Genomic DNA, 15,256 nt, shown 5'->3' with positions numbered 1-15,256 from the left:
CTCCTCCCTCCATCATTCTGCATGTTCTACCACTCATGTCGGCTACAAATAGCATTGAACTTCCGCATTTCGCACCGGGTGTATAGCTCAGTGGTAGAGCAATCGACTGCAGATCGATAGGTCCCCAGTTCGAACCTGGGTGCGCCCTTGGTCAAATCTTTTTGCCACCATGCTTTCCGGGCCGCTTTTACTAAAAGCCTCGGTACTTCTTTTCGTACTGAGAGTCAGTGTGAGGACAATCGGATCGGACTCAGGAGAGCAGAGGAGGCTTCCGGGCCGGGCCTCAGACACGCCGCGCCCCGATCAGTGGCAACTTCAATGTTGCAGTGACTCAGTAACTTGCCAAGTTAAGTTACGGTAGTACGGACGGTTACGGACTTGCCGCACTGAGTCACTTTTAGTAAGGGCTGCGCGCACTGGGATCGACTCGGACCCCCGCAGTCACGGTCCGATTCACAGTATTATGGTAGTGCTGACTGAGGAGTCAGTGCCCCGGCCGCGCGGCGAGTCGGAGGAAGACATGCTAAGGCACGGCCGGGCACTGCCGTCTGCGGGGCCGCTGCTCACAACAGCGAACGGACCAGGACTCCCCGGACCCTCGAAAAGAACTATTGCACAGGGGGGTGCTGATAGCACTGCCAAGGGGGACATTGGGCATGGCCCATCTGATCAGTCGGGCCAGCCTCCGGGAAAAAAAAGCATGTCGACGTGTATCAGCGGTAAAGGATACAAACCGTGAACAAATACGATATAAACTGATGATATTTTTAGACAGATATTACTCAAAAGTAAAAAGGTTGCCGCGGATACCAGGAGGGGTGGGGTAATCAAAATGATCATTTCCCCTAGATTGGCCTGGTGGGGTAGTTGGGCACAGGCGAGACTGACCAGTAGTAAAGAGGGGAATGACTGCTCATACCGCACGAAACATGGACCCCGGCAGGGTAGTGATGGGGGGTTGGTACCTGGTAAATACCCGTGTATTGTTGTATATAACATAGGCTAAAGGATAGGGTGGGTACTGGCTCATGTCAAGGTGGAGGGTGATTGGGAAGGATTTTATGGGGGTTGGAAGCTGGTACTATTTGCCCCCCGGTTGCTGACAGTAAAAAAGAGATGGCCCCTTCTTAACTCTGTCATCACTCCATGAAGATCTAAGGGATATGGGAGATCTCAACGGTTCATTGATTACCGGTCGTAATGAAGAATCGAAAAAAGTACGAAAACTGTACTTTTGAAAATCGAAAGGTAAGGATTCGGAAAGCAACCCTAAAAGACGTCGATCTGTAAGAGCTAGGGTCTCTTAAAACTGGAAAGACTCTTCTTCGAATCCATTGCTGACTCACCCGCCCTCCGTAGGAGATGCTTAAAGGAAAGGGAAATCCTCCTGCTCTCTCACTCCCACAGCCCGTTCCCACGGCAGCAACAGTAGTGTTCTCCTACACACAAGCCCCTCCCCCCCCTCCTCTGTAAGCCCCTCTCCCTTCCCCCCTCCTCTCAGTGATTCAATCTCTTGCAAGAAGAATCACTGCAGCCGCTATTTCCAAATCCCATCTGCCCGTTCCCTCAGTCCTCCGCCCATTACAAACGATCAATATTCGCAGAACCCTCAGACCTCAAGTCGTGGTATGCACGCTGGTTTCGATATGGTTTCTGACTCGATGTTAAGAGAGGGAGAAGCTGGTTTCTCCCTAATGAGTCGTCAGCTGAAAGGAGAAAAGCCCTCAAGGCTGGAAGGACAAGACGAGTTTCCTTCAGAAAAGGATTTCGTGGATTCTTCTTGCCCTGTTCTGAGCGAGAGCCTAGCGATTGAAGAGCTGACTGATCGCTTCCATGCGGCGATCTCGTCGGATACAAGACATCAACGCAAGTCGATCGACCGATGGGGGAACTTAGTTCCAAGTGGAGGATATTCCCCGTTTCTCCTCTCCAACCAGCATGTCTCTGTAAGGTCGATCGATCGATATGGAAACTTTAGGGTCAATTGATTTCTAAGCTTTATTTTTATTGTTTTACTGCAATATTCTTTGCACGCTGTACACTACATTTAATGTGAATAAAACATATGATCGATATCTTTGAAGTGGCTGCCTTTCTTACAAACTGATCAGATTTTGAGTAGTTCTGCTTTCGCACTGAGGAGTTGACAGTGGTAGAGTACACTGTAGCTGCCGAGTGCAAGCAAAAACCAGCAATCAACCACGACATCGGTAAAGCAACGTGGCCGGGCTGATCATTCCAAGTTCCTTCAAGTATGGGCTCCGACACGCCCGAGCCTTTCTGACTCGGAGTCATTGTGCCCTAACGAGTCCGACTGCCCAGTCACCGGGAGCCGGACTAGCTTCGAGGCAGTGGCCCAGTCTCCGAACTTCAGGCCTCACGCTATAGCCTACTGAGCTGCATTGGCGAAGCGTGCAGTGCGGCCGCGTGACTCAGCGGACCGGGACGGACAGAGCCGGAACTTAGTTCCGAAATCACATGATCACTGCGGCTGCCGCGTGCCGGGCACTGCAAACTTGGCACTACGGCACTGGCGCAGCGGATCGGACTGCGCGGCGGTGCCGCGGGCAGCGGCAGTGTCCGAACTTACCGTACTGCCGGGAAGGCTTCCAAGTTCGGAAGCTGAGCCGCCCAGGCTTGTCCGTCTCGGCAGTGACGGCTGTCGGACGGTCACGCCGGCAGCACTGCGTCACTGAGTGGCAGGCCGCCCGTACTGGCGGCGCCGCGGGCCGGCCGGGGCCGGCGGCTGCCGCCGAGGCTCACCGTGTGTCAGCGGCCTGTACGGTGCCGGAGCCGCGCGGCCCGGCGGGCGCCGCTTTTGCCAAGTTTGTCCGGTGCTGATCGGAGACTGACCATCCGACCGTCCGGGTGCCACTGACTCGTGACCGTACGGTCCGATCTCTGAGTCTCCAAGTTTGCCGAATCAGAGTCGAGTCGCCGGCCCCCGATCCCGGGGGCCGGGCCGGTCCGGCGGTGACCGTCTGCCACCCGGTGACCGGCAGGTAGTACGGTACGGTAGCCTGGCAGTCACGGTGCCAAGTTCACTCCGGTCGCCCGGAAGTTCGGATCAGCCGCGGGTTCCGATCATCGGATGATCGGATCGCGGACTCCGGCGGGATATCCGGCGGCACATTCCGATTTCGAGGCAACTGGTCGGCCGGGCGGCCGCTGCCGGGACTCCCCGGACTCGGAGCCCCCGCGGCGGCGGCCGCCGGGGGCGGCCCGGGCCTGCCGCATTATCCCCCACCGTTTGGTATCTCGATTTTGTTTTTTATTTTCTGTCTCGAAAATATGTAGTTTCGCTTCCTCGCTTTTAAATCTCTTTTACTGTATGTCAGCATTTGAGCTGGTCCGCCTCAGTAGCTGCTCTTACACAAGATTCGCAATCCATGGCATATGATTGTTCACCCAGATCACTTTCTTTACTGCGCAACATAACCTTAGATGTTCCACTGTGTATCAAGTCTCCCTTTTGCTGTCAGTACCGTCAGGCTGCAACAGGGGATCGATCGACTGGTTGTGAAAGAAAATAAACTATCCCTCCCATCATGTATCTGAAAACAAGCATCCTCTGCGACCCGGTTCAGGTCCACTGAGGGTATCTTTCCATACAGCGACTTTAGACATGGCTCAAAGAGGCATATATTGCCCAAAAAAATCTCTGTCAACGGGCAGGATCAGCTAGAGCTCGATACGCATCGAGTTCAGCCATGGAGCATGTATCTGATGCTGAAGAGAAGAGCTAGGTGGGTCTAGTCTAGATGTCGTCAACGTCGACGTCGCTTTCGTCGTCCTCATCTGGAGAGCCTGAGCCAGCCCCTGTCCTTCCATCACCCAACATAGCAGTGGAAGGGCATCCCTTACCGTTAACGGGTGCATCCTCTTCCTTGGTCTCGTCCGCCTGCCAAGCAAGTCAGCCCATTCCGAGCACACAAAGCTCCGTCTTCACCTTCTTCGCCATGAGGCCTTCCATCTTGGCTGTGATGGCGTCGGGGTCGGAGCTCTTGGACCCCATGAGGGCAGCCTGCCTAGCAGCTACAGCAGCTTCTGAGGTGTCATCGCCCCAGTCATTGTCCCAGTCGTCTTCATCTTCCTCCTTCTTCTTGTCCTTCTTCTTCCTGCAAATTGCATTGAGAAATTCTATGATAGGGATCAACTATCAGATCACTTCTTTTTCTTCTTCTCTCCGTCCTGTGCATGGTATGTTACGGGGCGCGAACTGGAAGCGAGAAGAAGTCACCTCTCCAGTCGGCGAATCTTCGTCATCGGCGTCTTTGTCTTTTTTCTTCTTCCTATGTATCTTGTTAGAAGTGAACATAAGGTATATCTTTATCTCAATCACTTCTTCTTCTCCTTCTTGTCCTCGTCATCATCCCCTTCGTCCTGATTACAGAGCATGAGATTGACGACCAATCCAAGCATTCCATCACCTCGCTGTCCTTTTCCTTGTCCTTTTTCTTCCTACAGGCATATCGTCACGAGGAGAGAGGGCGAGTGAAGAGGAATGAAAATCTACTTCTTCTTCTTTTCAGCCTTTTCATCGTCTTCCTCCGCACTCTTGCTGCATTGCGCATCAGATGTCTCTTGCTAGAATGGGAGACGTTCACCTCTTCTTCTTCTTCTTCTGAGCCTCATCCAGCGCAGTCGCCTCGGAGAGAGCAGCACCGACAGCCCCTGTACGAGATCTAAGTTCAGCGCTCCAACCCCCGACTCGCTCCGGAGCCTGTACCTGCTGCGGACTTGGCATGTCCGTAGTTTGCATCATCAGGGGGATGGAGGATCTGACTTCATGTGAGAAGCAGGATGCGCCCCGAAGTACTTGGTCTACCATGTACTTCACGAAGCGATCAGTGTGGTCGAGATCAGTCCGGCCGCCACATCCCTTGCACGTGAGGAAAAGAATTTTGCTGTGCCACGTCAAATCAGAACATCCATCAGCAGGCTCAACTAGGCATACTTCTTCTTGTTCCCCTCGATGTTGCAGGTTGTCTCAGGGTTCTTGCAGTTTTGGCAAGTGACAGTCTCCCGAATAAACTTGAAGACAAGTTCTTGAACCTATCCCACGCTGTTGATAGGTTGGAGGGCGACGTGAAAGTCACTATACCTTCCTTTCTTCAAAAGATCCTGAGACGTACGCCTTTCCAGTGTCCTGTTCAGAAGAGCAAAAATCAGATACAAGCAGGCAAAAACAAGCATCTACCTTCTCAATCTTGCTGTTTGCACTGAGCTCTTGGCCGAGGAAAGTGAGGAGGTAGTCAGGAGGGCGACCGATGGCACGGCACACGTCCTCGATGTTGATCAGCACAGACTTGATCATCTTGGTCGTGCCCTCAACCTTCACCTGCGAACGGGGAGGGATCAATGAAGCATTTATCCAGAAAGATGTCAAACAGACCTGGATGCAAGGCATCGTGTACCTGTAATAAGGGTCCTGGGACCCGTTCATGTTCACTCGCTTGCATTCACTGGATTTTGTCAACGATTCGGCAATGCAAATAGAAAACAAATCACCGAGACATCTTTGCAGATTCGTATGACCTCTATGAAACTATGGTACGATCTTCAATTCGCAATAAAGGCTTTAAAAGCGTAATGGTCCTAAATGAATGCTGTGTGGGGGGGACGTTTTCGTCTCGATATGTGTAGCCTAAAGTCGTGAAAGTCTCAACGACAAAACTATGCAGATCCATATCATCACCTCTTATTTCGATCTATATGTGCCCACGCATCCGCTGTGCGGGGAGAAAATAGCAGTCTTGATGGGGGAATCGGCCTGGGAGCAAACAGTTATCCGAGCAGGTTCGGGGAAGGTCAAGGTCACGTTGTAGAAGCGAAAGTTGACGGGGATGGCGTGTGTAGAAAGAGTAGTAGTGCTCAAAGAGAGCACGCGCTGGATGAAGCAGTCGTCACGTCGTCAGCACAAGACACTGCAGTGCGTACGGGCAGCACGGCAAGAGTTGTCGAAGGGGTGAATGCAGAGGCTGCAATGAGTCATGTCAGATCAGAACAATAACTGATAATCAAATGAGCTTGACGATCTCTTGAAATTGGATTCAACAGCATACAAGCAATACACATGAAAATACAGAAAAGGTGTAATGTTACGTGCTCGGTGAACAAATTTTGATCAGAAACATGTCCCCTCAAAGTAATCTGAAGCTCAATTTTGCAGGCTGTATGATCATCATCACCCCGTGCGTTTGAATTTGACAAATTCACAATGGGGATTCACAACGGAGCTGCTGAAATGCTACTGAATTGCCAGCAAAGTCTGCTGATGACATGCATACTAATCTGCACGAATCTAAGAGAAACATCTAGGCACGTTGGCGTAAAGACTTGAGTCTCTACTTGTCAGGCTACAAGCATGTGCTTTAGTCTGAGATTTCTAATTGATGATTGCCACACTGTTGTGATCCATTCCCAAATGCTGGACCATCCATATCGTATATAGTTGCAAGTCACAATCATCAGAAACATGTGCAGACATGAAACGAGCATGTCATAAACTTCATTCCTGTGCATTGATACGATTGTTCGCAACTTTTTCCTCTTTCATCTCAACATCTTTTCCTCGCATGATTTATTTCTGCCCAACCATCTTCTGCCAGCAAAACGCGTGATAACCACCCACCTACCCCCCTACCCCTCATACCACCAACTTCCAACGAGTACCCCACCATTGTCCAATAATACCAAGGGGTTCAACCCTACCTATTTGTAACAGCCCACCCCATGGGAAGAACCGTACCCTACCTATATGGCATATATGACCTTCTGTCCCTACCCCCCTGCAGTACATCATCCACCAGACCACTGATAGCAAACTTTGGGGGCTGAAGGCCCTTCATGAATGGAGTAGTACCGGTCATCACCACCTACCCGTAAGGTTGGTGGAGAGACTACCCTATAGTATGTACCCCACCCCTCAAATTGACACCCCACCCATCTCAATAAAAAGTACCCCTCCTTATCCCACTCTTTCGTGCGAAACTAAATAGATCGGATGGACTTTTCAAACCATTGAGGAGCTATCCCTGTACTACCGGTCCATTTTCCACTGTATGAAGTCTAAAGGTGGGTGGGTACATGAGTTGCAAAGAGCAAGTACCACATACGACAAGCATCCAAAAAATAGTGAGCCTAAAAGGGGGGTGGGGACTCTAAATATGACGGGTATCAATCAAAATGGTAGTATGAGAAGGGTGTGGGGGTATGAAGTCATGGGAAAGACCCACCTTTTGAACCTGTGAATTTGGGGTCAATAGAGGAAATGATCCATTTTGAAGGGGTAGGGGTGATAAAAGATGGGGTCAGCACACCATGGGTGGGTGGAGGGAGATGGTGGCCAAGAAAGTTTGTTTGAACCATGTTGAAACATTTCCTCGAAATAGAGCCACACTCCTGTGAAACTTTTTAAAGTCCGAGCCCTCCGAGGCTCCGCTCACCGTGGCACCGTGACGGGCCCCCGGCTGGGCCGCCCCGGTCGACCGTCGGTCGCCAGTCACTCCGCCCGGCCACGGTGCGCCGGCCGGGCGGAGGCCGCCCTCCCGACTCAGTCCCGGAGACGGTCCGACCGTACGCGGCGGCGACCGGCCCGAGCCTCCGAGCCTCCCCGGCCATCGGCCACCCGGCCGCGCCGGCCGGGCCGGTCGGAGCGGTCACTGGCCCAGTTCCGAGTGATCGGCCGCCAGCCCTCACTGGCCGGCCTGAGTGTGAATGGTGCCCGGCGCCGCGACTCTCAAAGTGACCGTCCCAGGCTGTGACCGGGCCCCGCGGGCGCCGCACTGGCCGGGCCGCGCCACTGGGGCGGGCCCACCGTGGCACCGGGCCGGGGGTGCCGCCCCGGGCCCGCGGCCCCCGGCGTACGGTGGCACCTCACCGTGACTACTATTCTAAGAACCAGTTGTGCTAGAAGGAAAAGCATTGAAAGGAGAGGCTGCCGGGTAGAAAGGATGTACAATTGTAGAGATAGGAAGAGAGTTTGTTTTCCCTGACACTGTTCAGATCTTGCGATGAGTCTTGTATCATGAACTGACAAGGATGCTGCAAGAAATGAAGGCGACGGAGGTCAAAACTCTGTGCATGAAGCGATGCGGCTGGCTGATGAAATCCGGGCTGACAAACACGCAAATGAAAAGAGGTGACTTGTATTGACTGGCCCAGTGGTGGGAGGAGGAAGAGCCTTCTGACGTCATGCCAGGTGGTGTGCGATCTACGAGCTGAAGCTCCTCTACTATGAGTCGCCTAGGGTAGGATGATGTGTTGTTGTTCTCCGAGGCCCCAGTGACCTCCTCCTTCACTTCATCGCTCCTCCAAGCACGGTACCCTGAGGCGGTAGTCGGAGACACATACCGCCGCGTTCCGACTGGCGGCCGCGACTGAACCTGGCGGTATCCGTTGCTCAGAGTCGGCGCACTGCAGCCAGGGTCGCCGGAGTACGCGCACTCGTGGCGCCGCCCGTCACCGGTTCGCCGCTGAGTCATTATTCATCCAAGGAAAAAAGGAAAGAGTCTTTATGACTTTAATGATTGTACAACGAATAGGTAAGCTACTCAGAATTTTGCAAAAGAATCAATCACACATCGATTTCGCACTAACCTTGTGATCCAGCTTTCAAAATTTCCAGGTCACTAGCAATAGATCTCAAACGGTTGCAATGTGGCTCGGGAGCAGTCACCCAGTCAGTCCGCGATCACAATCCTGGGCCAGAGCAGCCGATTCGATCAACGCAATCATGTAGACCGGAAGTTTCCATGGTCGTCTATTGTTGCTTCCAAGCTGTCTTGCGAGTCTTTGAAGAATCTATAGCATCCAGCACACTCAACATTGCCTTGCGAGTCAATGGCCTTCGAGTTCAGTCTTGAACAGTGACTGCAGATTTTCTTTGGACTGTCCGACGATGACGGGCACGCATTTGCTGGCAGCTCACTCCAAAACATTTGCATTAGGTCGTCTGACGCAGCTTGGCATGAGTCGGATCCTGATGAGTTTCGTGATAGTTCCAAGTGAGTGAAATCAGTATGCAGCTGCTCGATCTTCTTTTGGAACGCCATACTACTGTAAACCGGTTCGGGGAAACACATCCTTTACCCTTTTGAAGAGGAGAGTTTCCGACGCTGCTGCTACTTTGTCCAGGGCGTTCTGATCCAGCGTAGCGGAAAGGCTGGAACACGAAAGCAGGGAGAGATGCAGCTGGCAAATCTCGATGTGATTGGCGTGAAGATGATAGGTACGTATGGGGTACGGAATGAAAGGGAAAGAGCAGGAGGAGGAGGGGGGGGGAGGGGGGGGCGTGCGGGAGCAGGACAGTGTGGAGGAGAGAATGGAGGATCTTTGAGCAGGCTGGTGGGAGTGGCCGCTGGTTTTTTAGGGGGACGCAAGGCGGAGTGTGCAGAGTAGAGCTGGGATTATCCCTGCAGAGGCCTCAGGATAGATGTGTAGCCTTTGGCAATAGGAGCTCAATCGAATGATCTGCTGTCTTAAGGGGGTAGGTGTTTGGGTTCTTCCCCGCCAAAGATCAAAAATAGCAAGAGTGCAGGAGTATGGGACGGAAGGGGGGTGGGTTATTTTTTTTTTCCTGCTCTGGGTACCTAGCTGGGGGGTGGGTACTGCGCACGCGTGAGAGATTGCTAAGAAGGTAGGTGTGCCGTTTGGTATTGAGATGTACTTATGCTTTTCTCATTCATCACATCTGAATACGAGAATGCCATAAGGGCCAGTAGTGTCCACCTACCCGTGGTCGTCCACACGCCAATCCCTGCTAGGTCATCCCAAAAACAAAGTCGAAATCTTCGGCTAAATGCAAGGGCCACTGACCTTGCCATTTTACACTAGTGATCCACTTAGATAAAGTCGATAGCGAGTCGGCCATGGAGAAGTGCTCGAATCCCGATTACAAAAGGGCGGATCAGGTGGTGACACGAAGAGAGCCAAAATTACATCGTTTCGAAGTCAGCTGTCAGCAGCCTCTGAGGCTTACACTGTTCTTCCAAAAATGATATTTTACTCAAGAGTCATCAGGTCCATTTTTGCTTTTTTTGAATTTTCATTTCAGTCGGACTCCGGAGCACGGCACCCGGCAGGCCGTGTGACCGGGCCGAGGCCGCTGGCACTCAAAAAAGTGCCTGAGAAGTCAACCAGGTTTTACTACTCGGTCACCGCTTCTGTCACTACTACATACGGTGAGGAGGGGGTACTAGTCCCTGAGAACCAGGGGTGGTTGCCACCCGATGAGAAGGGCCGCACTCCGAAATGCGATGACTGTGGTAGTGGCTGCGATGCCGGCGCGGCTGTGGGGGAGGAAGCTGGAGAAGGAGCCTGGGGAGAGGCTGAACTGATAGCTCAGCTGGTAGAGTGAGGTGATAGCAGCATGCTCGGTTGATCCTGTCAGGCTCCTCCTTCAGGGGACTGTACGGTTTCTGCCCCAAGCCTTGAAGAACTTATCCCAGAGCCGCTCTCAGTTGCGCTTCAATGATCATGGCGGAATCGAGAACCTGGTGACCGCGGCAATGCAGGAGAATATGTTGAGGGATGCGATCATGGCATGGCAGAGCTCGAGGATTTTTCTTAGACCCTCGTGATGCCGATAGGGCTGCCATGGAGCCTCGGAGGGCAGTTACCGTAGTACTGGGCAGTTACTGGCAGCAAGGAGAATGGAGCCTTGGCTGATTGCAGCGCTCGATTGGCTGGGGGCCTCGGACTCGGGAGGCTGAGATAGTTCGATGATAGCTGGAAGGCAGATAAGCAGACGTGGTTGGAAGAAGCTACCAGCTATGAGAGGCCCAAGTCAGGAGTATGTGCATAGTTATGTCATGTGTTGAACGTTGCAATGAGGAGTTGTGTGGAGATTGAGATGTGCATGCAGACTTGTATGGTGAGGAGAGAATCTTTCAGTGGTGGGTGAGAGCAAACTGTTTTGCTTCTGAAATTTGTTGTGTTGGGAACGTGCGGGAGTGCATGTTTTCCATCAGAATGACATCATCTTTGTTGCATCAATGGATCCGTGATTTGTAGTGTGGTAACGTTTTGGTAGTTTTGCTTTTGCAGCAAGCATGCGCAGCTAGATAGGCAGTTGCTGACCCTGATATGCTGGACAGAAACATGTCGGATAGCAAACAATAGCTCACGCACGGTGCGGCTGAAGAAGACCATCGTCTCCACATGATTCATCCTGTGCTGGAGTATTTGTCAGCTCTTGGAAGACATGTCTTGTTGCACGTTTGATTGCTTTCAGAGCAACGACGAGTCTCAGAGCAACGACGAGTTCAAGGATGCTCAAGAACCAACACAGACCTCACTTAGCGAGTACTCGAGGACTGTGGAATCATTATCCCCCCAGGTCCAGAACAGCTTTGCGAGCAGGGAAGTAGCGGACTCGCCTTTTGAGATCTCCTTCCAAGGGAACCAGGGTAGCATACAAGACTGGAAGACGCCGGATGAAACAAGGATAGAGAATCGCTCAGAAGATGAAGAGACGCTCCTTCCCTTTTCCAATCAGCATGTCCTCCTTCCTACCGCATGCGAGATCTACCGGCTTCATGGTAGAGTACCACCCATGTGTAACCCTGAGGTGTCTGCTCTGACTGTATGCGCGCAGACGGCGGGTTTGTGCAATTGACTCGCCAATACCTTGAGCAGCAGAGGTGCTGGGAAATGTATCTTAAAGTGCAGCCGCTGACTGTAATGCAAAGCAGCTTGTCCAAGTACAAGGCTATAACATCTGTCGGAAAGTACTCGCTTGCTGCTCTGCACAATGATCAGTTTGTTCCAAGTCACCACCGGCTGATCACGTTACAAGACATTGGGAGTGGTAGGATATCGAGCAATCACACACTGATTGTTGAGTTTTGCTATCAGGGGTTTCAAAGGGCGACTTATTTGTGCTAATTGATGGCGGTAAAGGATCCATTTCCTTTGAGGACCTGGACATGCTCCAGGAAAGAATCAAAGATGTTTTCAATCGTTTGCCTGAGAGCGAGGGATTGTACGATATGATCCAGGTATGCAGGAAGGTAGAACACTGCAACACTGATGTAAGTTTGGCAATCAGTTTGTGTTCTCTCAGTTGAGTCTAGAGATGGTCTACTTTGGCCTTGAAAGCAAGATGGAATATGGCATAATTGTTTGCTACAACGTCCAGCAAGAGGTGTTTTGTATGCAGAGAGGAAGCTTGCACGCTTACGTAGCGAGCGAATGGTATGCCACCGCAGACATGCTGGACTGATCAGTGACGAGCAAACGAACAGGAGGGACTCGATGATCCTTCAGGAGATGTGCTGCTGCGATCGCTCCCATCAAGACATGAGGTGATGACCAGGGAGGTTGACTAGAGATGGTAGTTGTTTGACTTGTGCGATCAGCTGTCAAACCAATGGTCTCTTCCATGAAGAGCCGGTGTCCTGCTTGACGGTGACATCTCAAGATTTGTTCCTGGTGACCGTTTGCTGTGCTCCTCTTGTCTTGTCTCACTGCCATGGCAGCTGATCGCGTCGCCGAGCGTGTGGGCTAAGATCAGCCAAGACGAGGCCATGGAGATCGTCCGCTCGCACTCGAGCGCACAGAGTGCAAGCTGGGAACTTGTCAGCGAGGCGAGGAGGTGAGAGGAGGAGAAGCTCGAGTGGCAGTGCGTGAGAGAGGAAGGGAGGTTCCATTGCTGTTGCATACGAGCACTGTCTGAAAGTGAGAGCTTCTGACGAGCTGGGAACAGGAGGGCGTGTCTGACTGCCCTGATGACTAACCCTCAATCTGTTGCCTGCGACGACATGTCGGCGGTCGTTGTTTGCTTCTCCTCTAGCTCGAAGTTGCACTCCCCGCAAAGAACAAAGAGCCCCTTCCCTCGATCTGCCAGCGGTCTGCTGCCATCAACCCCTCCTTGTGCTCGACCTCCTGCCCCTGCTCCTGTTGCTTCCTCTGCTGCTGCCCCTGTTCATCCTTCTCCTTTCCAGCTCCAGCTCTAGCTCTAGCTCTAGCTCGTACTCTACTTGCACCCCTGCTTCTTCTTGTCCTTCTCCATCATCTTCATGGGGACCAGCCAGCTCTCGACGTCTGACAGGCCCTGCAGGCAAGAGCTGGAGGAAGGCAGTTGATGTCCCTTCGGACGTGGTCTCGAAGAATTTCGAGAACTGGATGAAGACCGAGGAGTCGAGGATGCTTGCGGCCGCTGAGCGAAGACATATGGTCGGCTCTTCTCACTCTCGTCGTTTCTGCTCTTCTCCTGCTCTCCTGCTCTCCTCGTCATCTCCTGCTTTCCTCCTTTTCTCCCCTCCCCATTTCCCCTCTTCTTATTTTCTCTTGTCCTCTGCACTTCTCTGCACTTCTCTTCTCTTCTCTTCTCTTCTCTTCTTTTCTCTTTCTATTCTTCTCTAGTACTCTCCTTCTCTCCTCTTTCTTTTCCCCTCCATCCTGGCTCATGCTGAGCGCAGGATTCAATGAGCAGCTCGATGGAGGACGAGTCCCCGTCACAGTCCGCTTCTTTCCCTGTGCCAGGACTCAAAGGAGCCATCGAAACCCTGAAGCAGGTACTCGATTGCAGTTTTACTTCTTCGTTATCCTCCTCCTGCTCCATCTCGCTCTCCCATCCTCTTTCTTCCCTCTTTTATCCTCCCTCTTCCCATCCCACTCCTCCACCTCCTGCTCTTTCCTGCTCCTTCCTCCTCATTTCTCCTCCTCGTCCTCTACTACTATAATCGTCATCATCCTCTCCATCATCATCATCCTCTCCATCATCATCCTCTCTATCATCATCATCAACAACATCATGAACATCATCATCATCATCATCATCAACAACAACAACAACATCATCATCATCATCATCATCATCATCATCATCATCAACAACAACAACAACATCATCATCATCATCATCATCATCATCATCAACTCCTCGTCAGTGTCAAATAATGTCAATCTATGTTATCCTGCGCTGCCTCACTACGAGCTCTCAGCGAGCTCCATCCGTTCGGAGAAACCTATTGGGCGGGAGACATTCGAGCCTGTCGGAGACAGCTAGGTGAATTTCCTGCTCCTGCTCCTGCTCCTGCTCCTGCTCCTGCTCCTGCTCCTGCTCCTGCTCCTGCTCCTGCTCCTGCTCCTCCTTTTCCTTCTCCTGCTCCTCCTCCACCACTACCTGCTTCTTCTCCTGCTTCCTCACCTGCTGCTCTTTCTCCTCCTCTGCCTGCGCTTTGTTCACCATTATCGCCACCTGCCCCCATCCCTCCTCCTCACGTGCCTCTCAGCATGTCATCATCTCGTCGAGGATACAGCTTGGAGAGGGAAGCGCCGCTCTCCCCCATGTCCTTCTCCTCTCAAGGGTCACATGCAGACCAGGAGGAAGCAGTCGTTGTCACGTTCTGAGCTCCTTCTTTCACGCAACGCTGCTATCTCTTCCCTGCCCTCCCTCCATTCCTCCTCTCCCTCAATCCCTCATCTGCCTTCCTCCTCTACCTCCTTCCTTCCTCCCTTTCCTCTTCCTCCTCCCTCCCTTCACGCCTTTTCTGCTCAGGCATCCCCTCTCCCCCAAATCCTTTCCCCAACCTCTGTCAATGTCATGGTTTGCATCCCTCCTTCTCCTCCTCCTTTCCTTCCTCCTCCTCCGTTCCTCCCCCGCCTTCCTCCTCCTTCCCTCATCTTTCTTCACCTCCCCTTCATATCCTTATCCGACTTCTCCTCATCCTTCAGCTCAGTCTTCTTCTTTTGTTGTTTTACGAGGAAACTCAAACTGTCGTGATGTCGAACCCAGCACAAGGGTAGGGCAACTCCAACTCATCGCAGCTCTCCCACTCGTCCTTTCCCTTGTCGTAGTACTCCGAGCTTGACAGGCAGACCTCTCGTGCTTTTGTGTTCCTTTCTCCTTCCCCTCCTGCTTTCCCTTCCCCATCTCCTCCTCCTGCTTCTCCCCCGCCCTCTCCTACCTCCTGCATTTTTTCTGCCAAGCTCTGTCGATCCTATTTAACAAGGTTACACCATCCATGCGCCTTAGGAAGAGAGAGGAAGAGAGAAGAAGGAGAAGCAGCGGCAGGAGAAGGAGAAGGAGGAGAAGGAGGAGAGGAGAGGAGAGGAGGAGAGGAGGGGGGGGGGAAGGGAGAAATACGACGAGGGGGGGAGCACGGGGGGGAAGGCGAGGCGCGGACCAGGTAAGGGTAGGTGGGGATAGGTGAGTCAAACCGAGAACATCAACCGCAAAAAATGGGACCACCCAGAACATTCTTCTGCTGCAACATATGGAACACGTATGAAATATATGAATGCAGAC

The 15,256-nt window shown here is 52.3% G+C and overlaps 4 protein-coding genes and 1 non-coding gene across 5 annotated transcripts in view; 2 read left to right on the top strand and 3 right to left on the bottom strand.

Annotated features, from left to right (window-relative positions):
• The first annotated feature begins 76 nt into the window (after positions 1-76).
• GUITHDRAFT_t99 lies at positions 77-148 on the top strand. Its single transcript has one exon. It is a non-coding gene; the product is annotated as a tRNA-Cys (tRNA).
• Positions 149-3,627: 3,479 nt separating this feature from the next.
• GUITHDRAFT_165647 (translation initiation factor 5) lies at positions 3,628-5,983 on the bottom strand. The gene is made up of 18 exons (XM_005823781.1): positions 5,941-5,983; positions 5,822-5,890; positions 5,699-5,773; positions 5,512-5,647; positions 5,396-5,465; positions 5,201-5,341; positions 5,105-5,149; positions 4,958-5,055; positions 4,829-4,907; positions 4,730-4,781; positions 4,608-4,674; positions 4,517-4,561; positions 4,431-4,461; positions 4,343-4,383; positions 4,241-4,292; positions 3,950-4,118; positions 3,865-3,901; positions 3,628-3,819 (listed from the first exon to the last, which is right to left on the bottom strand). Exons 4-16 carry the CDS (start codon positions 5,517-5,519, stop codon positions 4,086-4,088), a joined length of 762 nt encoding a protein of 253 aa, XP_005823838.1. The 5' UTR covers positions 5,520-5,647; positions 5,699-5,773; positions 5,822-5,890; positions 5,941-5,983; the 3' UTR covers positions 3,628-3,819; positions 3,865-3,901; positions 3,950-4,085.
• Positions 5,984-8,594: 2,611 nt separating this feature from the next.
• On the bottom strand, positions 8,595-9,344 carry GUITHDRAFT_155134 (hypothetical protein). The gene has a single exon (XM_005823780.1). It carries the CDS (start codon positions 9,054-9,056, stop codon positions 8,736-8,738), a length of 321 nt encoding a protein of 106 aa, XP_005823837.1. The 5' UTR covers positions 9,057-9,344; the 3' UTR covers positions 8,595-8,735.
• A 2,596-nt stretch (positions 9,345-11,940) lies between these two features.
• GUITHDRAFT_165646 (hypothetical protein) lies at positions 11,941-12,744 on the top strand (the record flags this gene model as incomplete). Its single annotated transcript, XM_005823779.1, has 6 exons — positions 11,941-12,002; positions 12,053-12,198; positions 12,249-12,308; positions 12,363-12,435; positions 12,483-12,598; positions 12,710-12,744. Coding segments are annotated over exons 1-6 (438 nt in total), but the record flags the coding sequence as incomplete, so codon positions are not given.
• A 1,973-nt stretch (positions 12,745-14,717) lies between these two features.
• Positions 14,718-15,256, bottom strand: part of GUITHDRAFT_145475 (hypothetical protein) — a gene marked incomplete at both ends in the record, with an annotated part of 2,126 nt that continues 1,587 nt past the window's right edge. Inside the window, one exon of the mRNA XM_005823778.1 lies at positions 14,718-14,948. Within this exon, the coding sequence (XP_005823835.1) occupies positions 14,718-14,948 (231 nt within the window). The remainder of the gene's footprint in view (positions 14,949-15,256) is intronic.

The sequence above is a fragment of the Guillardia theta genome (assembly GCF_000315625.1).
Source record: "Guillardia theta CCMP2712 unplaced genomic scaffold GUITHscaffold_103, whole genome shotgun sequence".
NCBI classification, from domain to species: Eukaryota; class Cryptophyceae; order Pyrenomonadales; family Geminigeraceae; genus Guillardia; species Guillardia theta.
The sequence above is the reverse complement of the archived record's forward strand: the minus strand, read 5'-3'. Positions and strand labels throughout refer to the sequence as shown.